Here is a 26349-nt window from a genome sequence, read left to right as displayed (position 1 = left end):
TCGGCTTGGTAGTTACAGTATAATGACTACAGTGCGGACAAGCACACTAAATTACCTATAGTAATTCAGCTATAATATTTGCTACAATATTTTTTTATTATTATAATGTAGCTACAGTAATGATTTAAAAGATATTTAAATTATTATAGTATCATATAGTACAATACCGAGTTTCTTATGATACCGAGTTTCTCACGAGGTTTAATGAGCCAAGCAATTTGAGGTTCGAGCTCGAACTTGGTTTGTTCGCTTACTAAATGAGTTTTTTACGAACTGAACCTCAAACAGCTCGTAAACGTTTTGGTTCGTTTGTAGCCCTATCTCCATGTCCATCATAAAAGTAATGTTTGAAATGTGATTTTAACTACAGATGATGACTATATTGTAGAAATGAACTTACATAAGGGGAATCTCAATTAGTAGTTTTTCCTCAAAAGGACAATTTGAATATTATAAATATAATTTCTATTGCAAGAGCAATGGTAAGTACTTAAAAAAAAATAGTCATGTAAAAATTTGTAGGTCCCTTTTGGTCATTTTGAAACTAATTATGGTACCATAAAATAATTTTTTCTTATATAAATATATTCTCCGTAGATTCTTTGCGGATATACGCAGAGCGTCCAAAGAGAATGAAAAAAATTGAAAACAATAGAAGAGAGAAAGATATTGATGAAGAGGGATAGAGTAACAATAACTAAAATAATTAATGAGATTTGTATTGGATTGATAATGGCTGGGATAGAGGGTGCAAATCAGTTTGAATGATTGTGATTAAAATTTTATTATTGAGATTATTATCAAACGGTTCTGATACGATCATAATTCATCTTACTTTTCACTATACATCCGATGATTCTCACACTATAATATTTAGGGGCTGTTTGGTTCGTGGTAATGACATATTACCACATAATGAGATTACCATGGTAATATGAGTGGAAATGTTATATGGTTGGGAATGTTGTAATAATTTAATATAATCATGTTTGGTTGAGAACTCTTATTATCGGGAATAGTTCATTACCGTGTTTGGTTGTCATGGTAATCAATTTGTTAAAATATAAAAAAGTTATAAGATTATCATAGTAATCGAAGACAAACACCAAATTTGATGGTAATAGGATTACCATTTTTTTGGTAATATTTATAAATTGGTAATGTGATATTACCATCCACATTACAACCGGTGCAATACCAAACATGGTAATCTTTCTCCATTACCACGAATCAAACGGCTCCTTATAATCTTGATTAGATCACTGTTGATAAATACTATTTATTGTATTATTTATACTAATAGATAACATATAATTAATAAATTCAAATCCAACGGCTGATATAATTACACTCCTAAAAAATCTATCAACAGACATCCCGGTAAACTGGTCCTCAATATATATATATATATATAATTTAATTTAAATTTTAGATCTTTCAAAAGTGTACGCACGCACATGAAATACTCATTATTCATCTCATATTCGGTGAACCCATTTGTGAAAGGGAACCTTAATGTTATATGACGACACCATGAGTGCATGCACACCCATTATATATTATTCGGCGGAACTTGAAAACGACGCCGCACGGCCAACTTCCCAACCAATAGAAACCCAACACGTATAACTCCTAAAAAACTCTTAATGACGTGGCAACCAATCATTGGTATTAAAGCAACAGGAACAAAATTATTAAAGAGCAAGCGAAGGAGCAACGTACGCGCACCTCATCTACACTATCATCTTTGCACGAATCTCAACGCGCCGTTCAGATGACACGTTTCAACGCTGACGTGGACCACCCGTGGTCAGCCCAGGCGGCTCTACATGAAATACCAACAATACCCTTAACACCCTTTCCGAGAAGAAGAGAGATAAAAACTAAAAAGACGATGGTAGTGTGGTAAATTAGAAGAAGTGTCAAGGGTATTATGGGGATTTCATGAATGGAAAAGCTTCTAGCACATCGTTCCATTGCCGACCTTGGCGCCTTTAAAAGCTAAGCTCTGATTTCACGATTCATGAAACCCTAACAACCCTAACCCTAATTTGGGAGAGAAATGGCACAGAGAGAGAAGGAAATGGAGATTAAGGTCACGGAGACTTGCCTGCCATCGGCCGGATTCCCCTCGCCGCAACCGGCGGCGCAGTGCTCCACCCGAGAACCGTCGAGGTCGGTGGCGGTCGTGCAGGCAGAGGGAGAGAAGAGAGCGAGATCGGAGGAGGATGGATTGGTCCACATGGCGGGAGCCGCCGTGGCTGCGAGGAAGGTGAGTAGGTGTTGCAAGTGCCGGCGAAGGGTGGGGTTGACGGGGTTTCGATGCCGATGCGGGGAGTTGTTCTGCGGGGAGCACCGGTACTCGGATCGGCATGCGTGTAGCTTCGATTACAAGGCGGCGGGTAAGGCGGCGATCGAGAGGGAGAACCCCGTCGTCAGGGCGGCGAAGATCGTTAGGGTTTGAGAGAGAGAGAGAGAGATTCGAAGAAGAAGAAGATGAAGATGAAGAGTTGGTTTGGTGGTGTTTTTGTATCTTTTTTGGGTCTGAATGAAAAAAGGGATGTTTTTCTTAATTATTTTAAAATTAAAAATAAAAAAATGAAATTTATGTGTTTTATAATAAATTTTTATTATTGTATAAAAATCATAAATATATATAACTTGTTTTTAATGTTATATTAATTATAATATGTTTGGATACTAAGATGAGAAGTTAATATTCTTTTTTGTCTTTATTATGAGAAAATTAAATGTTATGCATGTACTAATGTATATATATTTGGGCAAATTTTACCATTTTTATTTTCTTAATTGCCTTTATATTTATTTATATAGATCTCTAGAGTCTAGATCACAATTATCTATTTATATATTTTATTATTGAAAATTAATTTATTTTTTATAAAAAACAGTGCAGAGTGAAAGAGCAAACATGATCATTATTTATTTTTGCAATATATATATATATATATATAATGGCCAAACATCATCTGCGGACGTTAGACTAACGTCCGCAGATGTCTAACGTCCGCAGATGATATCTAACGACTTTTAATAGGGATTGGGACGATGCGATTGATTCGATTCATTTGTACTCAAGATTGATTGAATGGTTTCAAATTAAAAGCACTCATGACATCCCAGTTTTTTACGTGCTTTATAAATAGATGCTTGTATCTGTCATAAAGCGATCGTCATTTTATTCATAAAAAAGCGATGTCATTGTTGGATTGAAATCTAACGACCCATATCAACTTTCACAGATTACGAATTGTTGATAATAGACGTCCATAAATTTTTTACTCTAATCTATAAATGATCCTATAAAAATGGTCTTCATATATATATATATGCAAACAATAAAAAACCCATTTTTTGTAATTTATAAAGAACACAATTATATATAATATATAAACACAATCTAAAGTTCAACATATGCACAAAATTACTGGAAACCAGACCATTCTCAAGATGCAAACTTTGGCATAAGAATTGCAACCTTTAAAATACTATCCAAATAACAAGAGTCTGCAAATTTGAAGACTTGGAAGGAGTTCAAGTAAGCCTGCAGTTCATTAGCAACCATAAATAGTAAAATGGTACAAAGGGTTTGTGATGAAACTGTGGCCGAATAAAACTAGAGCAAGACAAACATGAGTTTGCTGTGATCATATAAAATTTAACCGGTAAAACGAGCAGTTTAAGCTCCCTCTGGCTGGACAAACGGATTTGCAATCTCATCGGTCCCGTCTGTCGGTGATACAAGCATCACTGCCGTCCCCCGGCAAATCTGTGATGATCGAAACATATCATTAACGATGTCAGTTTAGTCCACAATTGGTCCTTGAACGAGAAACATGTTTCTTTTACTCCAACTACACAAATACCACAATTGGTCCTTGAACGAGAAACATGTTTCTTTTACTCCAACTACACAAATACGTTTTTATTTTGATCACTGAACTAAACCGATATTTTTGCTTTCATACATGATCTACATTGATATGTTTCATTTTAATATTTCTATAACTTTTCCACTTAATAATTGATTAGACAGACATGCTGACATGCCATCAACCACATGAAACACGAGATTGAAAGTGACATTTTCATGGTGGACCAAAACAAATATCTGGATATACATCAAGGAGCAATTGTGGACTTTCGCTAAAGAAAATTGTGTGTGTGTGAGAGAGAGAGAGAGAGATTACAATTAGACCAAGTCTCCTTGTCTGATCAGTTGTTTTCAATGGATCATCAGAATCTGCAGTCATTTAAAGCACAAAGCTGATGGAATTAGAGGCTAATGAACTTCTATGATTAAGAGTAGATAGCCTGAAAAGGAACACTAGCTTATCTACTGAAAAGAAAAACCAAAAAAAGCCAATTTGCTTGCTATTGTGAACATCATTTCAACTACTAAATCTGCAAAGCAACAAAACTAAATGTAGAACTCAATGAAAAGAAAATTGTGAGTGAAAAATCATTAGTAATATTTACAACTTCTGGCTGGCTTCCCATTTTGAGTTTCAAAGGTTGTATAAGGATGCATTTATCAGTTCACGTTTAAGTAATTCTTGTTTAAAAACTTGCTGCTTAGACAATATGACAATGAAAACCTATGTTACTCAGCATGATTCCTGCTTCCATTTCGCATTATAACTGAATTTGAGAACTATGCCACCAATCAAATAGCACCATTTTAGTTTACCATTGAGATTATTAATATGTTGCAGTTTGTTTTTTCCTATGTGGCAAATATACCGAATCTAGAATTTTATATAATTCTCTGTTCTATCATTTTCCTGATGTATCATTATGTTCATACATATAGATATCCATAACCTGAATATGTTACTGGTACAAAAACTCATCTATTAATGTCTAATGCATATAATCATTCACACTTTCTGCTAATCACGTAACAAGAAATCCAGCCAGTAAAAGGAAAAAAATGCAAACTAGACATCACACACGCATAGCCATAATTGGAAAAAAAAATCATCAGTTTATGAAGAAGATTTGAAGGATATCAACCAGTGATAACTTAGCAATAACTATATGCTAATGTGAAAATAAACACAAGTACCTCTCAGAAATTCTATTGCTTCATCCAGCACCAAGTTTAGCAGCTGGTCATATCCTTTCAGGGTACCTGTCACTGCAGCAGGAAAGAATCATTTGTCTATTTAGAACATACTAGGCCAGAGGATGTAAATGTTAGATCAAAGGAAGTTCTGACACAATCTTCTCAATTCCTGATCTTCTTTCTCATTAACATCCACAGAACAACTCTTAAGGAAAATTTTTACTCAAAATACGTTTGGACTGATAATCAGAGCACTCTAAATATTTTACAACTATTTTATCCTCCTCATTAAAAGACTAGAGAAGACTAAAAGCAAAGCAATTTCATGTGTTAGCATCAACTGCTCTTCAGGCAAAAATTGAGATGTTTAAAAAGCTAATAACATTGCTACTACAAATTTGAGGTGTTTCTCCTCCTAAGTCCAAAGTCAAAACATAAGTTCTGGAAAACCCTCTACTAGAGCAAAGCTCCTAACACTGACACTTTGATCTATCACGCCATATAATAAAACTGTTGATGCAAAAACATCACCTACATTAACATTAATATCTTGTAACTAGTCTATGCACTGTAACCCAACCTACTCAAAGAAGAGATTACAAGCCCCTAAGTGTTTATTTAAAAAAATCTAGATGCAAATAATACTGTAAAAATTAATCACAAATAATGGAAGCTAAGTTATTGGAAATCAATGCGACTAACAAAGTCTAATATGTGCTTCAGTTCCTAAAAGTAAATTATAATTTTGTCAAATCCAATCAAATAACATCCATAGCCATATACGTCTACAATACAAACAAACAAACCTTGTCTTCCCCCAGTAAGCTTTACTTGGACACCCTTGTCAACAAACTTTGCCAAATCCAGAACAGTTTCCTTCCGTCCAGACTGTAATTCACAACAAAGCAAAGCCTTTTCAATTAGAGGATGCATACATATCAAATTTCACAAAGTCACAATCACCAAGTAAAACCAGATAAGCAAGACGTAATCATTCAGAATCTCAAAACTACAGTAGTGAATGCATATATATATATATTCTGAAACTAACTTGTCATGCTAGTGACTACTAATACCACACATCAAAACAAGAAAGCATGCCAATTTAAAGCCAAAATGAAAATTTCTTTGTACATAACACTTAATGGTAATCAAAAAAGTGAATTCCAAACACAGTTAAAAAATTCATGAAGAAGATCAAACCAAAAGAACTTTACACAGATACAACTACACCAATTTCAGTTAGTAAAACAAACCACATAAAAATACTTCCTGAAACTATACAAACAGGGAAAAAAAGAGTAATTGTTTGTGGAATGATAAAATCCATTAAGAAAACTTCAACAAGTAACTCAAACTTTCCTCAATTTAAGAACTAAATCCCGTTTAAGAATCTATACTCACCATCTTAGCACTTCCTGACCTTCTCTCCAACAGCCTTCACGTTCCTCCCTTTAAATTCCAAAAACAGAGCCAATGAATCACATGAAAACATCACAAAAACCCTAACCCTAACCACTTCCACAAAGACGAAAACCAAATCAAAATGCAAATAAATTCCTCTAAATTTTCAAAAAATAAGCAAATCAAACAACAAGATTGACTATTTCAAACGATCAAAACCAAACCTTTTCCCCTCTTCCGCCTCGATTCGAAAAAAATCGGATCACAAGCTAGGGTTTCTCCTGCTGTTTCCCCTTTCCCGCTTCAGCAACGATGCGGGTCGGGTCAAATAGAATCCCTAAACGGGTCTAACATTTACGATCCGACCCGAATGACAAGATCCGATAAAAGGCCAAGGGTATTTTCGTAATTTAATACAGATGAAGCCCATTTGTTTGAAGACCAATACTATATATATAAAGCTCTGGTTTTTTTCCCATTGTTAGGGTTTCAGCCGCCGAGGAGATCAATTAGGGTTTCGGCGAGAGGAGGAGATCGGCGCGAAGATGGTGGAGAAGGGCGGCGTGAAGAGAAGGGATGTTGTCACCCGGGAGTACACGATCAATCTCCACAAGCGTCTCCATGGCTGGTAATCCCTTTTTCACCATCTTGTTTCTTAATTTTTCTCATCTTTTTGCTGTGTATATTGTGTGCTGCTGCATCGTGCTGCTGATTATGCGTTTTTTTTGAGGAATTTATGACCTGAAATTATTTGCTTCGCTGATTGTTGATCTGATGTTGGTTTTGTTTGTGTGATTGTTTTTTTCTTTTCAAGAGTTTTAGTTGGTTCTGTTGTTAGTTTCAAAGTTTCCATTTTGATGTTTTCTGTGGATTAATAGGTGGCATTAGGATTTTGAAAATTGGTATTTAGGGTAGTAGAACTATTGAGTTTTGCCAAATGTGTATGATCTAGCGTGTGTGTGTGTGCATTACTTCATTTTTTGTGATCTTTCCATGGAGTGAATGTAGAGAGTATACATTGCACACTACATCATTTATGAGCTTTTCATGGAGTGGGGATAGGTGGGAGAGGAGAGAAATGAATGAATCCGGTGACATGAGATCCTTAGAGGATATCTTAACTAGACTTGTATGTGATCCCGGGACATGAGGTGCTTCAAGTGTAAGCAGTGCTTCAGTACTTGGGTTTTTCCTTAACATTGTGCCCTCTTAGGTCTGAAAATGGCTTCTTGAGCAAGAGAGTAATGCTGGGTTGGATGGGGATATGATTGTAGCTTTTCCAATAATGCTTTTGTAGGTATCTAAACCAACATCCACACTGGCTCAGTGGATGTGGCAGTTACAGTGCTTGCAAGTCAATTCTGCAGTACTCTTTATAGGCGGTAGACATGTAAATTTTTTTGCGCTTATGCCTCAAGGGACAGCGTAACCCCCTGCTTAAAGTAGACCTCTATATCTAGGGCTGTGCACGGTCCAAAACCGGACCGAACCGGTTAAACGGTTTCTTTATTATTGGAACCGGACCGGACCAAATAACAGAGAAATCCGGACCGGTCCAAACCGTTTTGGACCGGTCCGGTCCGGTTTGGACCGTTTTGGACCAATTTGGTCCAATCCGGTTCGGTCCCAGTTTTTATGAATTAATAGAGTGACCATTTAATATATAGAGTTAAAAACAAACAATTAGCTTCATTAGCAATAGAAAATTTACATATATATATATATATATATAGAGAGAGAGAGTTTAGAGGGTAAAAGAGAGAGTTTAAGCAGTAAACAGTTTATCCGTTTGAACAGGGTTCAAACCGGGACCGACGTCCGGAACCGGTTTCAAAACCGGACCGGACCGGTTAATAATGAAACCGGTTGGAACCGGACCGGCGGTTCAAAAAAATCAGTCCGGTCCGGTTTACGGTTTAACCGGTTTTTTTTTTAACAGCCCTATCTATATCAACTAAGGGTGACTTCGGTCGAACTAGTGAACCTTGAAAAGAAGACCTGTACCATCTGGGATTGTGGTGGTGATATGGATTTATCAGCTGCCCAAATGCTATATATTTGGCTTCAAGCCATCAGTAAATGAATTGGCTTCTAGAGAACGGGAGATAAAGGGAGTGGGAAAGTGGTGTTATGAAAAAGAAGTCTTCGATTTTTAGTCATTGGGTATTTATTCTTGTCTGATTTTAGTCTAAGTTCTTATTCCATGTCAAAGAATGTAATACCTTATGTGATGGTTTGTATGATCTGGAAACTTATTTTAGTTGATTATTGGAAAAGGTTCTTTCTTATTGATAGCTTCATTTATGTCAAATTCATGCTTGTTGATTGATTGATGCTCCCCAGAGAACCACTTATCTGATCTCTGCTTCATCCATCATTTCTTTCCTTCCCAGTGTTTATTGTTATAAGTGAAAAGTTGTCTGGGTTTCATATTGAGATAGGTCTTGCTTAGAGTTCATCTAAATTGTTCCAAAATGTGAAAAACATTGATTATGTTTAGTGCTTGTGCTCAAGGCTCTGAGCATTTATATTTGCATCCTCTTGTATATGCAGCACATTTAAGAAGATGGCCCCTAATGCCATAAAGGAGATCAAGAAGTTTGCGCAGAAGGCCATGGGAACGACTGATGTTAGGGTTGATGTCAAACTCAACAAGCATATCTGGAGCCGGGGGATTCGAGGTGTTCCTCGGCGTGTGCGTGTTAGGATTGCTCGCAAGAGGAACGACGAGGAAGATGCAAAAGAAGAGCTGTTTTCTTTGGTTACAGTGGCTGAAGTTCCTTCAGAAGGACTCAAAGGGCTCGGAACCAAGGTCATTGAGGAAGAAGATTAATGCCTTAGCACTTTGCTTCTATTCGATATTTATGTAGTGAAGTTTCTTTGCAACACTCGTCGTGATTTTGTTGTCGATTTTTGAGTTTATTCGTCGGGGCTTGCTTGAGCACTGGGTTTCACTTCTTGTTTTACTTTCTTGTGATGGAATTCTCAGATTAGAATTAAAGCTTAAACCAGTTTGGTTTTTTGACAGAGAAGGTTTGCTTTCTATTTTAGATTCAAGAGATTTTTTTAAAGAAAGTTTTAGAATTTTTTTTACGGTTAACTGTGAGTCTATGATTTTTCACAGGAAATCCAGGGGTGTTCTTAATGTGTATTTTAACATCTAAAATGTTATCTTTGAATTACTAGATATGCTTCAAACTGGTTATTAATTTTTCTAAGAATTATTTGTGTTTGGTCATAAACTTTTTTTCTAAGAATTGTGTGTTTGGTTATAGACTTTCAAACTGGTTATTGTTTTAATTTTAAATTACAAATTATAAGAAAATGTTATGAAATTATAAGGGTTAAGATATAAAATTGTTTCTTAAAATTTTCTTTTAATTTAAAAAACTAGTAGAATCAGAGATTTTTTTAAAAAAATAAAAAACTTTAATATTAAAAAAGACCCGGAATTTAAAAAAAAACTAAAACTTAATATTAAAAAATACAAAATACATAAATAATTACAAAAATGTGTATTTCAGTAATTAATTATAAAAAAATAATTAAAAAAAACCTTATTTTCATTTGGCAAAATACAATGATTTTCATAAAAACATTTAACAACTAGTTTTTTTTAAAAATTTGCTAGCTAATGAAGAAAAATTTAACCAAACTTGACTCTGTTCCTGCTTTATTATTATTATTATTATTATTATTATTATTATTATTATTATTAATAGAAATATGAACACATGACATTTCCACACAAAAAAAGCTCTTTTAATTACACGCAAGACAAACAAGAAAATTTTCCCATACTCTCTAAAAAGGAAAAATTAAATCCAAAACCAAGTTACAAAAACTCACTTTAACCAGACCTTGTGAAGAAGCTTATATCTTGAATTCACCCCTTTGTAGTACTGATTTTGTGTTTCAAATCCTGAATGCAAAGTAACTGGATTCTCAAGAATGATTGATGAAAAAGATGAATCAAGATCATCATACATATCCTCATCACTTGCATAACCATTGCACTGAACCAAAGATCCAATCCTTTCTAACTCGGCCACTGCCTCCGCCACGTCGGCACCCGCCGGAGCAGAGTACACAACTTCAGCTGCAGGTCTTGGAAATGGGATTCTTTGTTTCTTTAATGACTTCAACAAACACTGCATTTTAATAAGACAACTCTATATATATATTAAAAATCTCTATCTTAAGTAGGCTTGAAGTTATAATAAGAGTTATAAACTGAGGATGAATGATGGAAAATAGTTTGTAGGTATAAAGACTATAGAAAGCTTTAATATCATGTACAAAACTAGGGGTAATTTTTTAGCAGGGTACCAAACCATGGGTTTTTTTTCATTATGGGGTATGAATTTCAATTTTAATTAAAATAGTTACCCAACTTCAATTGCGCTTTTCAGGGTGGTGGTTACCCGAAATATTCTGACCTATTATTTTTATATGATATTAGTGCTAGAAATTCTCTGTCAACATATGCATGACACACTGTCCATCCAATTGATAATTTCATTTCACATGCTGACAGAAATTTCTAATATCATACCATCAAAAACAGGTCTCTCCGGTGACCATCGAATGAAACAAAATTAAACTTGAATAACCATTTTGATTCAAATTGAAATCTGAATCCCAAAATGAAAACGGATCATAGTTTGGTACTCTATCAAAAATTTTACCCAACAAAACTAGCATATTGGATGTGTCATGCATGTAAGTAGTTTGCTTCATAGTTTATTATATTATTAAACTAAACTTATTCATACCATAAAAGAACAATAATAATAATGTTGGCATTTGAAAACATTGCCACATACAAAACATGGTAGCTTGCTAATAGTGTTGCAACAAGGGTATATTGCTGAATCTTTTTATTAAAAGTTAACTCCGGATTCATGCAAAACAGAGGTAGTCTGCTGAAATTTAAATTTTTTTTAACATGTTTTTCTTTTTAATATATAAAAGTTGCCCAAAAAAATATATTACCTCGCGATTCAGCTCTTCCAGGACACCGTTAGGAACCGGATCTGGCAAGAATTCATCTGGTGTGAAATTATTTACTACATGTTTTACTGCAGATGGACCAAGTGATTTGCAGATCTTTTTGACATTCATAAAGAATATAAGAGTTAAATTAGGAGAGCTATCAAGAGAAAACCCAAAGAAAGAGAGTAGTGTTATGTGCCAGAAAACTAACCTCTTTTCTTGTGGCATCATTAAGAAGATTGTCTTTGGGAAGCATCAGAAGATCACTCAGTTCATCAAGAAGGCAAAAAGGTTTTGATTTCACATCTGTCCTTTTATCATCATCGTTGTCGTTTTGTTTATCAGCTTCCACATCTATGCGACATAGATCTGTTAGTATCCGGGACCAAATTCCTATCTGCAAAGGAAACAGTTATTCTTTTAGAAAATTTCAGTTTGTTTGTAAACAACATTCATGAAGCACATCTCACAAATCAATGAAAACACCGGCTTAAAGTGACCGGAATTGTTCAAGAAAATTTCACCAGACAGTGAGGTTGAATGTCACATTTGTTTCTCTATAGCTCTTTTGCATTAGATTCCATTTTGCCAATTCTTATTCAAGTCTAAAATGAAAAGCATAGGATGCATGAAGAAAAGAGCCCCATGGGACCGAAATGACAAAAAACAAATGATAACATATTGAGAACAAAATACATACAGAACTTTTAAGCTGCACACCAAATCCAAAGCTCAGATTTCCAGCTGGAATTGGTAGAAATTTCACACCAATTGGATCTGATACAGAGTCTGCAGGAACCTTGACGGAATCCTCTTGTAGAATGGCATTAAACATGGCAACATCTAATCTACATATGCACTCCTTCATTATCTAATCAAGAAGAAAGATATCATCTGTAAATTCTAAGCAAGGTAACATTAACTTTCAGAGTTTATCATTAAACACATAATAGCTCTTCTGCTAAAAAGCATAAATTCAAAAAAAAATTAATGAACTATATGCCTTCTGTTTCCATAGTTGAAGTGAGAATTTATTAGTTTAAAGATGGAGTTAAAGGAGAGGTCTTTTCCATCTCATACCAATTTGGTCAGGACAGGCAAGCATCCACACTTATGTCCCCCTGCTTGAACTGGACAGATTCTGGCAAATGCATCATGAAACACACTTTTCCATATGTTTATGTAGGAATTGCGCTCATGCTGATCATCAAGTGCTGTTTCTAATGATCCCTGAAATTTGTTTGTTGTGAACAAACCCTCTACAGGAATAAGTAGATCGAAGGACTGCAAAACAAAAGAACAACTGATTATCATAAAAGCATGATAAGTGGGAAACAATTATAACTTGATAGAAGGAAACTTATAAAATAACAAATAAACCAACAATCCAATCAAGAGTAAATTCTCAAAATTGATGCATGCTTTACATATAAATCCTATGCTTGAATCACTCATCTGAAAAAAAGTGACTAAAGTGCTATTGAAGCAAGGTTAATAAAAGAAATCCTGGAATGCAGTGGTTTCTTGCTTCAGTAAAGTCTTGTTTAGTTTACATGATTGCAAAACCAATTAGCATTTTATTATGTGTAGATAGAGTAAGAAAAACATTACCTGCGACCATACTGATTCTACTGCCCGAGAGAAAAGCCAGATTTCAATTTTTTCTAAAGCAGATATCATTGAGATAGCTTCCTGCCTATCATCTGCTGGTTGCATTGAATCAGGCCTTTTTGTTTGCTTGCTAAAATTACTGTCTTTATCTTTCAAAGGAGAAAGTTTCTTCCTCTTTTCTTTGGCTCCATCATTTGTTCCAACAAGCTTCAAAACTGTATTTAATTGAGACAAGCAGCTGAAGGTTTGGGAAACAACCTCTCTAAGGATTATTACATTTGATAGCCAAAAGGTCAGCCTGAAAACCAAAGAAGACAGTCACTCAGTCTTAAAGTTCTATAGAAAAACTTGCTCAAGTGTGCATATGGAATTTTTTTTGTTTACCTTGATACATCATTTCCACATGATTTGGTAATTAGCACAAGCCCTGAAACAATGTTCGAAGCAACAGTGGTCCCTACTATCCAGAGTCCAATGTTTGCAAGCATGAATATATAGCCTAGCGAGACGTCGGGCAGGTGCATGTACTTTATGTGCGGAGTTCCCATGCTCTGGTACAATAGAATAGAGAGAAATCTCAAGCGCAGCAACTTCTCTAAGCTCCTCCTCAAGTTTCTTAATTCTATATTCCATTTTCTCGATTTTTCCTACATACACTCACCTGACCATCATCTTTGTCAATCTCTCCTAGATCAGTTGTTTTATCAACTGTTCTATTTCTTTGATCATAGCTCAGAGCACCTAAGGCATCAACATCTTTAACTTCTTCAGCGGTTTTCTCATCAGATGCTTCAAATAAACATAGAGGTTTTGAAGGAGATGTCATAAATTTTTCTTTCTTAATATTGAGGCTCTTAGTTGTTGAAGCAACCATCTTCGGTTTCTGCAGTCTGTTCTGGCCATTGTTTGATGCTTTAAACTGAAGTTGATAAGAGCTCTTTGCACTCTTTATTTCCCTTCAATGGGCGAGGATAGCTATCTGCTAATTCTTTTTGAGGAAGCCTCTTGGGCACCCTTGACACTCTTTTCACATTGCTATCTTCATGACAAGAATGATCATCACTTTCCTCATTGTTTGATTTGATACCCATAATAAAAAATCTTCTCGCAACTTCTACTTCTGATTTGTGCCTGTTATGTACATGACTTGTAATTCAATCATAAGAAACAAAAAAAATCCAAATACACTGAAAAAGCAGAGTTGTAATCAATAAGGAACAAACCTCAAGTGGTACAAAAAGATATCTCCCATGAAAGAGTTGGAGAAAAACTCACTCTATATAATAATAAAAGGAAGGGACTAGAGTTTTCAGTTGAGGGAAGAAGCTTTAGTCTGAAAAGGAAAAGTTGCTTTAGTTGGATAAAGGCAGGATTTAATAATGCAATCTATAGATGCTCAATTCAAATGTGAAGAAGGTGAAAACATTTATTTTATAATCAGTCAGTCACCAACTAACAACATTACCAAGATCGAGTCCTTGATGAACAAGCAAAAGACAGAATCATAGCCATCCAACCTAATAGAAACCACAATGCCACCAACTACTTACATTTAAACAGCATGCACCAAGAAGACAAATAATTAACTTCTCTATATCAACAAAAGAAATGAGCACTTTTTGAAGGCGTCAAGGACCCAATCTAACAAAATAACTAAGAAACATTCTTTCTTGTTTGATTTGGAACTAATAATCAAAACACAAAAGAGAGAGGTGTCCATAATTAGTACCAGAGGCCATGGAGAGTGTGGTGGTCCCTTCTAAGCACTACAACCAACACACCATTGATGGCCTATGGTGGTTGCAAGAGCTTTTTAGCTGTTCTAATTCTGTTTCTCATCATCAACCATTCTAATGTATCATTAACAAACAACTAGAATTTGATAAGAAACACATCAATATTGATCCATATAAATCAAACCTTCAAATCCAAGTTTTGCCGATATAAACCCCAACTAAATCAGATGAAAACACAGAAAAATCTCTCATTTATGAGATTAATCATAGAAATAAACCCTAAACTGACAAATTCTCCGATTCAATCTCAACGAAAACAAACAACAAGATCAGACAGCATTCTTCGACGATTCAATGGCCAAAAACAATCGTTTTTTTAGCAAAATCAACGAAAACAACCAAAAATTGTTTGAAAATAGAGAGGATAAAGAAGAATCACCGAGCTCTCCAAGATCTCTCGCTAGGGTTTCTCGTTTCTCTTCTCGAGATGCTGAGATTAATGGCGAATGTTTGAGAGAGCGCGAGCGAGAACGAATGTAGAGCATGGAGTGAAAGTGTTGGTATTTATTGGGACTCTTTTTACAAATACATCCCTGAAAAAATACATAATTCTTTATATTTTTATCCTCATCCTCAAATTCTTCTAAATTTACATAAAGCTCCTCCAAAAATTTATAATCTTTTATAAATAAATAATAGTTTTTTTAAAATTAAAACATATAATTTTTTAATTCTTTTAAATAATTATAAAAGTACTCCAAAATAGTAGAAAAGAACAATCAGGTTTTTTTTTATTTATATACCCCCACTAACAATGGTAAAATTACATGTATGACCTCCAAAAAAATATTTAATTATTTGTATATATCTAAATATTTTGAAAATTAGCTTATATAATATTGGTTAAATCTTTAGTTAACTGACATTCAAAAAGTGATGATATTATAATTCCCAAATTACCCCAAGCCCATCCATCCAATCAATTTCCAAAATTCAAAAATTATTAAATTAAAAATACCTTCTCTGTTGGTATAATTATATTCTTTTGATTAAAAAATATAAATAATTATATATACTCTCTCCGTTTTTTTATCTGTTCCTTTTTATCTGTGATTTTCTAACATCAAGAAACATTTATTATGTTTTTTCTAAAATTAACCGTAACACTTTATTCAACTCTCTTCTTCGAATTAAATATGCAAAAAAAATATGAAGATATAAATTAGGGGTAAATTTGAACATGAGATTCTTGGTATGTGAGATTCGGTTAAACACGACATATAAAAAAGAACGGAAGGAGTAATAATTTTTAAGATTTCAATGGTATAAAGACAAAAAAAAACCCAAAAATAAAGAATAAAAGAATCAAATTTGTATTCCATTTCAATGGGAAAAATAATGATTTACAAAAAAAGAAAAAAAAAATCTACATCCTGAATCACTTCAATGTTCAGTTAAAATGATTTCCCACCAATTTGATTCCTAATGTCCGAAATTTCTATCTGTGTACTCTGACAAGCTCATAATAAACAACAACAACAACAACAACATCAATACAATAAGCAAGTTTTCACAAAGTCCATCTTCAACTCTGCTTCAATCCAGTGAACAATGTGGAAAAACGCAAAGCCGAAATCATCACTCGGATCGCGGCAATAAGAATACAAAGCCCGAGTTCTCCCGAATGAGCGGAGGGGGCTCGATGTCGGAGATGTCAATTTGCTCCATTGACTTTGATATGTCATCGACCGAAAACGGTATGCTGTACATTGAGAGCAGAAATTAAGTATCGGCGCGATACTTTATATCAGTCTTATTGAATTTATAACTATTTATCTTCTTTACCTTGAATCGTCGTCCAATAAGAATGAATTACTGACAGCATTGTTCGAGTCTTCAGTCATTAATATCCTCATATTCGATATAACCTGCAAAGTGTTAGTGTTCAGACTTTCATACTCATTTATTTTAATGCATGTAGTTTATCCATTTTTTTATGAACTTACATCGGATGATAAACTGTGCGTGCCATACTTGTCGTCCCAATACATCGTACTGATGCGGTATAACTGCTGTATGCTGAGAACCTATCGATGGAGGAATAGAGCTGGTTGGATTTCAAGAGAGGTTTCATCGAAAAGCAGGTAAAATACGACATTAAGGCTTTACTCACCGGACAAAGATCATGGCTTATTTCATCGAGTGTCTTTCTTCGGCTTTTGATGGATTACCTACAAAAGTAACAGTTTCTGAATACCATATTCTTGGAGTAGACCTCTAGCCATTCTTGTATTGTAATTAGTGACATGTATATATAAATGATCGAAGTGATTACCAGGAATCCGATTGCCTGTCTGATATGCTTCAGCTCATCCCATGCCGATCCTGCATACTGTGCGATACGAACTTAATTCAATTAAAATCATGAAAGATTAATGATGATTGAAATGAAGTAAAATTAAAATTCAAAGTTGGCTACCTCATCTGTTGCTTTATAACACCAATGCTCGAGCTCGGCTAGTCCTGCTTTGACGTATTCACCGTTACTAAACGAGCAACATTCCCGTCTTAATAGAAGACTGTCATCAGAGGAGAGCTCTTCTTCTTAGCAATTAGTTTTAAGAAAACAAAACTACATCTCGATGTATATATATATATATATTCTCACCTGTTAAAGAGTTGTACATTGATGAATGAAAATATCTGTGTGAATACTTTCCGAACCAAAAATGGAGGCACCTGATCACAGAAGGATAAGGATGACATATCGATGAAATCAAGTAGAAGATGTGAATAATAAATAATATAGAGAAGGGACTAACATGGTTGGCTTTCAATGTGTTCAAGAAATTCCCTAAGCTTTTGACAATCCCTTGCCAATGAGCAATCAAAGCCTGCTGAGCTGCAGCATTTGCAAGAGACCGCGATGATCCTTTGACTAAACTAGCTCTTGATGTTCTTGGAGCCTATGAACATTTAAACATAGTCATTGTGCTTGTCTTTGTATGTATAAATACTGAAAAGCTTAAAGAAATGAGAGATAGATACCTGAATGCACAAACCAAGCAATGGAGAAATCTCTTTCTTCAAATTATCGCGAATCATTCCATATATTTTCTCTACATATGCAGTAAGTTGTTGTTTGAAAAGCAAAGCAGGATATTTGGCTTCGACTTGCCGCAATGTATCTACTCCGCCAACCAAACTCCCGTTCACAAAAGAGAGGTTCACCCCTTGTGGAGTTCCTCTGAAGCTCTAAACCATAAACCAAAAAACATGGGCGATAAGCAAGTGAATTTGCATCATGCAATGGAAGAACTGCAGTTTATTACCTGAGTCATCCTCCCAAATAGAGTTGCAGATGATGAGCGTCGACGTTGTGGAGCCATGCCAGCAGCACCACTAGCCTTTAGTGTGCGTTGCAGTAGTAATAATAAAGTCGAAGCATTCGAAAGCCAATAAGCTAAAACATCATTGTTATCCTGAGTCTTCAACATACATGTGAAAAAGTATAATTTAGAATTGAATGATGAGAAGTAGTGAAGTAAATTTGGATGTGACAAAGTTGATCAAACCTCAATAGCATGTCCTATTGTCTGAATAATTCTATCAAACACACTGGTTCGTTCTACTTCAAACGACCTCCACTGAAGAAGGCATTTGTATATAATGCATGCTGCAATAGGCCGGTTTCCTGAAAAGCCGAGATCTTGTGCAATGGACCTGATCAACAAGTCCTGATTCTCCTGTATAAGGAAACCAGAAATGATAGCATCACTTAAATTTAGTAGTAATGGTTGAGCAGGAAATAACTAGGAATTGATTGCAAGAACAAGGAAGTATACCTGTTGTTTCTCATTGAGTGACTTCTGTGGTTTATCTTCTACTTCAGAAGTTTCTCTATGTGGTGATGAGACACTCTGAGAATCCTAAGTATCAAAATGAAAACAATCAGCTGAAAATTCATTCTAGAAAAATGCATTTTAGCTATATATATATATATGCTCTCTCTTACCAGAGTTGTCTTTGTATCAACACTTGGTAAATGACCGCTATCGGAACTTCTCTGTTAACCAGAACACAAGTATAAATTTAAGTGCAACATCAAAACTAGTGAACATCGGAGCTTTAGAATATAAGAAGTGTTTCATTTCATGCACCTGAAGAATTGATTTAGAACGACCAGAGAGAAACTTGTTTGGAGCCATTGATACAGCCTGCTGCCGAAGAACTTTATTTTCTGATTCTAAGTTTGTGATCTTCTCTTCTAGCCTGATATAGAATGCAGAAAGTGAAAAGGCCAGCAAAATGTGTATGCTCAACCAATAAATACTATTAATCTAAGAGAATATTTCAGATGGTAAGGTTTCTGATAATTTTAACCAGGATTAACAAAAGAATAGCCAAAAAGAAGTAATTGTAGTATAGAATAAAAATAGCAACCTATGTACAGATTCCTGAAGGTTGCGCACTTTGCCTTCTGTTTCCTCTAACTTCTTTTGTCTTTCTTCGCTAGTTTGTTGTTCTTCTGTATATTTTCTTTCAGAATCATCAGCCCGTTGTTTTTCCAACTGCAGTGATGCCTGCAAGATAAATGAATTTCTGTGAAAATCTGAATATTCTTTGCTAAAGCTATGCAAAGTATAAATGAAGATCACTTTACAAAAATGTAAACAAATCATGTGAACTGTTTAAGTATTACTTTTAAGCACAAATACCAAATGAATGCTTAGAAGTACCTTCAAGTTTTCCACCTCTGCTGTGAGTGATTCAACCTTTTCGGTATCCTGGACAAGAACAGTGGTTTCTTTGATAATTGGAGGTGCTTCTTCGATAGCTTTCCTTGCGGCTTCCCGTTCTTTGACAAGCAATGCATTTAGTTTCATCCACTTTACTCTGCATAGCTTGCAAGGAATTCTGCAGTTTTGCAATTTCTTGTCCTTTCGATTCCTCTAAATCTGTCTGCAAACATAAGCAAAAGTTACAAACATCAATCAACTTTCATACTATCCATTAATAATGTGAGATACTACTGAAAATTCTTAACATATGTTTATAATACTATGAAACAAGAGATGTAAAATGTACCCTCATTCTCTTTTCTAACTGCAAACGCCATGTAAGTTCTTCAACTGTTTTCTCGAGCTTATCCTTGGCTTCTTTGAGTGCACCTGTCTCTCTAGCAGCCTGAGACAAGTAAAGCAATTAAACAATACACACACACACACACACATATATATAGAATGATAGGAAGAAAGGAACAAAGGTGAATTATGTGTGACTATATTTTAAGTATATATAATGTGCTTATCCACACACCATTTTGAGCTTCCTGAGCTCTCTCCTTGCAAGCCTACCCCTCCATCTGCATTGAGTTACAATTGCAGCCCATCTTAACTTCTTGTAATATGATTGAGCTCTATGACGGCGATATGGTGTCTACAAGAAGTTTATTGAAGTAAAATCAGTGAAAATGGGACCGAACATTTTTTTTTTCATCTATAAGTAACAAAGGAACTACATTACCTGAATCAAAGTTGCTGCTTTAGTCTGTTTCCTAAGTCTGAATTCATTACGAGCAGTCATTGCCCGCAAACCACTTTGCAAGACAAGAACCGACACCCTCAAACTAGTGTATTTTTTCTTAGCATGATACTTCCGTAGATTTTTCTCGATTTTGATTGCAGCAGCTTCTCTTCTCATGTTCTCATAAAGTTTGCAAGCAAGGCTTCCTGCAGAAACACCACATTGATGTCAACTTACTCTACATAAAACAGCAATTAGAAAGCTTTCCTTCAATACCTCTGCACAATGACTGAATAACAATGGTAGCTTTCCTCAATGCAACAAACCGTTTCCGAGTAATGTGAGTTCTTATCTGACGTTGAATGGTTTTCGCCGCATTGCTAAGTACTTCAGCTCTCCTTGCATCTAACTCAGCCATCTGGCCAGCTCTCAGAAAAACTTTTGTTTTTACCAATCTGGAAAATTAAACTAGATTTAAATAAAATCTAACAAGTAAAAGCTAGAAAGGAATGCACCAATCAATGATCATACAATAGTTTTTGGATTACCTGATATCCTTTCAAACCCTTCTTTTCCATAATTTTTTTAGATGCAACCTTCTCATCATAACTGATCAATGATGCAAAGTATAGTATGTAAAACATATTTGACTGAAGAATTGCGGCAAAGATAATTAAACAAGATACTCACTTTCCTTCCAGGACTTCCGGAGCAAGAATATTAAATCTGTGTAAGAATTCATAGAATGTTCGGCGAGTTGGGTATCCGGCACAGCTAATTCTGATAGCCTCAAGCACTCCCTAAATGAAACGGAAGCAAGAATTGACAGAAAACAAGTCAGGAAGGATGGGAATTCCAAACAAGAATTACAGGAAGATATGTTTCCTTTTAAACGGTTAACTCACACCGCATCGCAGTTGATGCATTATGTTGACATTCTCAAATACAGCAGGCTTTAGAAGATTGTTTGGCTTCACACATCTAATGTAATGTGGCTCTGTTGAATTCAATGTTTCCATCAATTGTTGCAGTTGAAGCTGCCATTGTGTCAAAACAATAAAATTAGTAATATATATATATATATATATATATATCATTGTGCAAGGCAATCAAATCTATGCATTGAAAGGCACTCGCCTTAAAACGAGAGCCGATGGAGGAGAACTTGGAAGATTTGGTTGTCTCCTCAGGAAGAGGAGGGAAAAGTCCCGATACGAATGAACATTTAGAAGCAATTAATAATTCTTGGTGCTCTGCTACAACATAGTCCTTGTTCTTATCTAAAAACTGATCAGACTGATATTGAACCTGCAATGAAATAGTATAAATAATGAACATAAGAAAGAAGCAAGCATTATTCTTCTTCAATTATGCATCCAATTCATGAAGAACTAACCTCTCCAGCATAGTGGCAGATGGTAAAGTCAGTGCGAGAGAGTTTAGGCTTAAGGAAGCGCTTATGAACTTTGAATGTTTGATAAAGCTTCTGAGAAAAGGTCTCATGTGTTGATTTAGGAAACATACTGCAGTAAAGTGACAGAATTATAGTTTATCTGGAAAAAAACTCTTTTTTGAAAAAAAAAGCCATGAATTGCAAGTAAAACATATCAAAATCATACCATGCTTCATCAAGCAACGCAATGATCCCTCCAGGTTTCTGCAAAAGGAAATAGTGAGTTTCATTGTTTATGTCTGAAATAAAATTTAAGATATAAACAAACAATATATGGATATTGGGAGGAAGACCTTCTCAATGAGATCCAGAACATCTTGGTTATCGACAAATTCAATGTAACTCCAATCAATCTCCTCTTTTGTATACTCTTCTTGTTCCATTTTAAAGACATGCTGTAAAAATAACAGCAGAAGCTAGTGCTTAGAGAGAGCGAAATTAAGGAGAAAAAGTTTTCAAAGATCAATACAAGTTTAGCATTACCTGGTTGAAATGTTGTTGTAGTTTCTCATTAGTGAAATTGATACAAAACTGCTCAAAACTGCAAAAGGTAATGAACTCAAAGGATTGAGAAAGATGCAAACCAATACGATATAATTACTAGAGTTTTGTCTAAACAGAGTTACCTGTTAGTCCTAAAGCTTTCAAAGCCATAAATATCAAGGACTCCAATAAGAGATTTTCGAGGTAGCGTCCTGTCCGATCGATACATTGATTTTATCAACCAACCTGTTTAGATAAGTGTCAAATATTCAAGATCATACAATTTGTGCGGCCAAAAAAAGTGGTTATTATTAGATGGTATTACCAGTCAAACAAGCGAGAATATATCGTCTTTGCCAAACCATCCCTGCTCAATTTTGCAGCATCAGGATCAAGACTCCTCTTTATAACTTCCTCAGGAGTAACCATTACACGCTTGCATAATGCATCTTCCAAGGCTACAGAATCACACCTGAAATATTTGAAACATCGAATGAAAATCGAACTAACGAAATTATGCATGAAAAGTGGGAAAAAGGAATAAACATTCAGAGCTTTATAGTAACATTACATGAGAAGCTCAGCGACCATGTTGAGATGGAACTTGGATTTATCGTCTTTTGGAATTGAAGAGTCTATCTCTTTCCCCTTGGCAAAATCAACATTGCCAAGATGAAGAATGGCAGCAACAACCCTGAAAATTGCATCCTGGGAGATGAAAAACATCAGAAAATAATCATAAATATGCTTTATGTTACACAACAAGATAACAAAAAAAAAATGTTTTCAAAGTTTGTTTAAACCTGCTCTTGTGCACTGATTCCGACAATATCCATAGCTCTTCTTGTGGCTAAATAATCATGGGCATCACTCACACCAACCAATTCATAGCAATTTGATTGATTAAGATAGTGAAATGACTTAGGATTACCCAACTTATACTTCTCAATTTCCTGTAAAAAAGAATTCAAAGTAGAAGTTCATGACTTGATTTTAAGTAAACAAAATTAAAATGAAGGTTTTTTTACCTCAGGTGGTGCAGCACAAAGAAGATAAAAACAGTGATAATTACGCTCTGGATCAGAAATTTGACAAACTCTCGATCTTTCAAGAAGGTAAGTTCTAATGGCAGCACCAGATATCCTCCCTTGCTTGTCAAATTGTATCTCGACGAATTTACCAAACCGACTGCAAGACAAAAACATTCACTGAATACATAGAAGGAAAAAAAAAATATCCAATTCAACTCCAATTTAATTGAAGCATCAACTATCATACCTTGAGTTATTGTTCCTTACTGTTTTAGCATTGCCAAATGCCTCAAGCACTGGATTAGACTACAGTAACATAAGACCGAAAAAAAAAAAGAGAAAATCAAGTTCTAGAAACAAATAGAAAAAAAGCAGAACATTTGTTAGCAAATAAGAGCAAGAATATCCAATCTTACTTCTAAAACTTGTTGTTCCACTGTTCTACCTTCGGTTCCAGCTCGGCCACCCAAATAAGCTAGATATCTCATAAGCATCTTTGTTGTTTCAGTTTTACCAGCGCCACTCTCACCACTAACCAGAATTGAATTGCTCTTCCCTTCATTTATCATAGCTCTGTTTACAATAACAATTTTCTTTATTCATGAGTTCAAATCCTTGCAAGAGAAACAGAGCAAACAGAGATGCATTAGCTCACCTATAAGCAACATCTGCAACAGCAAATACATGAGGACTAAGCTCCCCAAATGGAGCTCCTTTGTACTGTTGCATCATATGTGCATCATATAAATGAGGCAATCTTTGAAATGGATTGATGGCAATGAGAATGTTCCCAGTGTATGTCTGTGAGGAATTTCATCAATCAGGTAATGTGCAAAAAGCAATGCAACATGAAAACAATGTTAGAAAACAAATGCCTTACATAAATTTCATTAATTGCATATCTTAATGCTAAGTTCTGCAGAACACCAGGCTCATGCAAATACGAAAGCTTCGTCATGTCATCGACTCCCCCGGCCGGAGCTTCCATGTCTTTCGGGTACATTTTCGATAAATTCGCAACAATCTAAGCAATTCCATTGAATCATGTGTGCATAAATATTCTATATTTAATCTAAGAACAACATTTGTAAATTGAAAATTGAGAAATATCAAACCTTTTTTCCATTGCTGGATTGAACTTCAGCTTCATCACCATTAAGCTTAACAACTTGGCCATCAATCCAAGCTGATTCAGGGTCCTCAACCCACACATGAGAACCAACTATGATGGTAACTGATGCTGCCTGTAAAACTCAAAACAATTAGATACATAAAACCAAAGATAATGATGAAATCAAGCATGCATAAATAGGATTAATAGACACAAACCATAGAGACAAAGCTACATAGGATTAAACAAAACTCTTAATTAAATCTCTATATCTCTTGCATTGATCATAGCATTGGATTGAGAATGAGAATGAGAGAATGTGGATGAAGTGTGTGTTGTGTGTGTGAGTATGGTTGATTGGTTGGTTGAATTTGGATGGTTTGATGAGAGGAAAGGTGGCAGGTGAAGCAAGGAAGTAGGAGATGTTTGTGTCTCTCTCTTCATGACATCCTCTCCTCACCATTCTCTTTCTCTACTGCCCAAACATGCTCATCTCTCTCCCCTGTAAACACGCTCTGCCACACTCTATTATCTTTTCTCTTTCTCTCTGTTTGCACGTACGTACAGTGCACCAGAAACCATGCATGGCCATGCATGCATGCAAAGCCAATGCATGCACACGTAAACAAGGGTTTTTTATTAATTTCTTGTAAATGTTTATTTATGTGAAGAAATTTTTATTTTTATAAAATAAGCTGAGCTAGTATTGTTGATAAATAATTATTAGATTATCACCCTAAATAATAATAATAATTATTATTATTATTATTAGTTTATTTCTTAAATTAATTAATGAAATTGTTGATGTATATATGAATTTATTAATTAGTCTAATGAAACAACTGATGTGGTCAAACATTTGATGTATATATATATATATATATATATGAATTTATATTATATACATGTTGAAACAAACAAATTCATCTTTTCAAATTTCAATATATATATATTCATATACTAAACTCGAAATAAACTCAGAAATAAACCTCGAAAAACAAAATAAACAATAATCCAAATTTTAGGAGCAGGAAACACCTTTAACTAAATAACAATTTTTTGCCCTATTTTCTTTTGATAATTTAATCAGTAAAATATTAATTAAAAAATTCATATTTTATAGGGTATAATTATACATGGATGTGGAGATTGATTTTAACTTGAGTACTTAATTGATCTCGGCATATATATATATATATATTTGGGTAAACGTCAACAACGTTTTGTACACGGAGTTATTAATTGTTCTCTAAATTTGTTTAATAATAATTGTTAGATGATCATCTAACAATTAACACTTATTAATTGTACAGAGAATTGTGCAAATTTATTATTATTTATTGTATATGATTATTATTTAATAATGTTTGACACTATATATAGGATGATGTTAATCATTAGATATAAATCTAATGACACTGCAGAGCATCTTAGATTTAAAATCTAGGAACAACACAATTGATGTGCTATATATATATATATATATATATATATGTGCATGTAACATTTTACTAGCCTTTACATGATTACATCAAATCAAATAGAGGTCATTGTTCACGAATGAGGCGACTTGATTATTTATTTGAGCCATTTGTTTAATGCAACGCTCATGGGCATGGCATATCTTTTGGCCTGTTAGACAAAAAGGGAATAATATCATAATTAATAATTAACAAACAAAGTTTTTTTTTACTGATAAAATTATTAACTTTTTCTTACTTTAGTAAAGAAAAATAAACAATAATCCCCAATTTAGGACCACAAGTGACTTTGATTTTATGATTTACTTTGTAAATTTATAAACATAGAGCTTAGGCCAATTTAAGATATGAGGGTTTTGTAAAGTAAACATGAATTTCTAAATATTTTTATAAAATATTTATTTAAAAGCATATTAGTTGTATTTTAAC

At 34.5% G+C, this 26349-nt stretch overlaps 5 protein-coding genes across 6 annotated transcripts; 2 read left to right on the top strand and 3 right to left on the bottom strand.

Annotated features, from left to right (window-relative positions):
• Positions 1-2005: 2005 nt before the first annotated feature.
• On the top strand, positions 2006-2573 carry LOC120252832 (zinc finger A20 and AN1 domain-containing stress-associated protein 11-like). Its single transcript, XM_039261007.1, has one exon. It carries the CDS (start codon positions 2063-2065, stop codon positions 2462-2464), a length of 402 nt encoding a protein of 133 aa, XP_039116941.1. The 5' UTR covers positions 2006-2062; the 3' UTR covers positions 2465-2573.
• An 890-nt stretch (positions 2574-3463) lies between these two features.
• LOC120282848 (sm-like protein LSM7) lies at positions 3464-6833 on the bottom strand. The gene is made up of 6 exons (XM_039289688.1): positions 6718-6833; positions 6494-6541; positions 5896-5977; positions 5090-5161; positions 4212-4264; positions 3464-3790 (listed from the first exon to the last, which is right to left on the bottom strand). The coding sequence occupies exons 2-6, from the start codon at positions 6494-6496 to the stop codon at positions 3701-3703; spliced, it is 300 nt and encodes a 99-aa protein (XP_039145622.1). The 5' UTR covers positions 6497-6541; positions 6718-6833; the 3' UTR covers positions 3464-3700.
• A 126-nt stretch (positions 6834-6959) lies between these two features.
• LOC120282999 (60S ribosomal protein L31) lies at positions 6960-9520 on the top strand. The gene is made up of 2 exons (XM_039289827.1): positions 6960-7121; positions 9047-9520. Exons 1-2 carry the CDS (start codon positions 7039-7041, stop codon positions 9324-9326), a joined length of 363 nt encoding a protein of 120 aa, XP_039145761.1. The 5' UTR covers positions 6960-7038; the 3' UTR covers positions 9327-9520.
• Positions 9521-10338: 818 nt separating this feature from the next.
• LOC120252060 lies at positions 10339-15360 on the bottom strand. Of its 2 annotated transcripts, none has more exons than XM_039260628.1 (9): positions 15275-15360; positions 14323-14432; positions 13484-14230; positions 13100-13397; positions 12569-12772; positions 12189-12359; positions 11700-11885; positions 11489-11602; positions 10339-10665 (listed from the first exon to the last, which is right to left on the bottom strand). In XM_039260628.1, exons 3-9 carry the CDS (start codon positions 13645-13647, stop codon positions 10339-10341), a joined length of 1464 nt encoding a protein of 487 aa, XP_039116562.1. In that variant the 5' UTR covers positions 13648-14230; positions 14323-14432; positions 15275-15360. The 2 variants fall into 2 exon arrangements, with proteins under 2 accessions (XP_039116562.1, XP_039116563.1); XM_039260629.1 differs by having other exon boundaries at positions 10339-10644.
• Positions 15361-16266: 906 nt separating this feature from the next.
• Positions 16267-24545, bottom strand: LOC120252086 (myosin-11-like). The gene is given in 41 exon segments (XM_039260630.1): positions 16267-16597; positions 16681-16763; positions 16842-16922; positions 17009-17044; positions 17046-17066; positions 17171-17227; positions 17315-17414; positions 17504-17574; positions 17658-17801; positions 17884-18090; positions 18168-18323; positions 18411-18581; positions 18681-18764; positions 18851-18901; positions 18996-19107; positions 19279-19418; positions 19575-19712; positions 19714-19797; positions 19924-20022; positions 20155-20274; positions 20362-20567; positions 20638-20816; positions 20893-20970; positions 21052-21161; positions 21267-21398; positions 21499-21669; positions 21758-21884; positions 21981-22018; positions 22108-22209; positions 22298-22355; positions 22441-22496; positions 22498-22543; positions 22623-22769; positions 22869-23005; positions 23101-23250; positions 23326-23485; positions 23576-23634; positions 23745-23901; positions 23984-24129; positions 24209-24352; positions 24444-24545. Coding segments are annotated over 40 exon segments (4461 nt in total). The 5' UTR covers positions 24332-24352; positions 24444-24545; the 3' UTR covers positions 16267-16473.
• Positions 24546-26349: the final 1804 nt, after the last annotated feature.

This window comes from Dioscorea cayenensis, chromosome 3 (assembly GCF_009730915.1).
Source record: "Dioscorea cayenensis subsp. rotundata cultivar TDr96_F1 chromosome 3, TDr96_F1_v2_PseudoChromosome.rev07_lg8_w22 25.fasta, whole genome shotgun sequence".
Classification (NCBI taxonomy): Eukaryota; Viridiplantae; Streptophyta; class Magnoliopsida; order Dioscoreales; family Dioscoreaceae; genus Dioscorea; species Dioscorea cayenensis.
The sequence above is the reverse complement of the archived record's forward strand: the minus strand, read 5'-3'. Positions and strand labels throughout refer to the sequence as shown.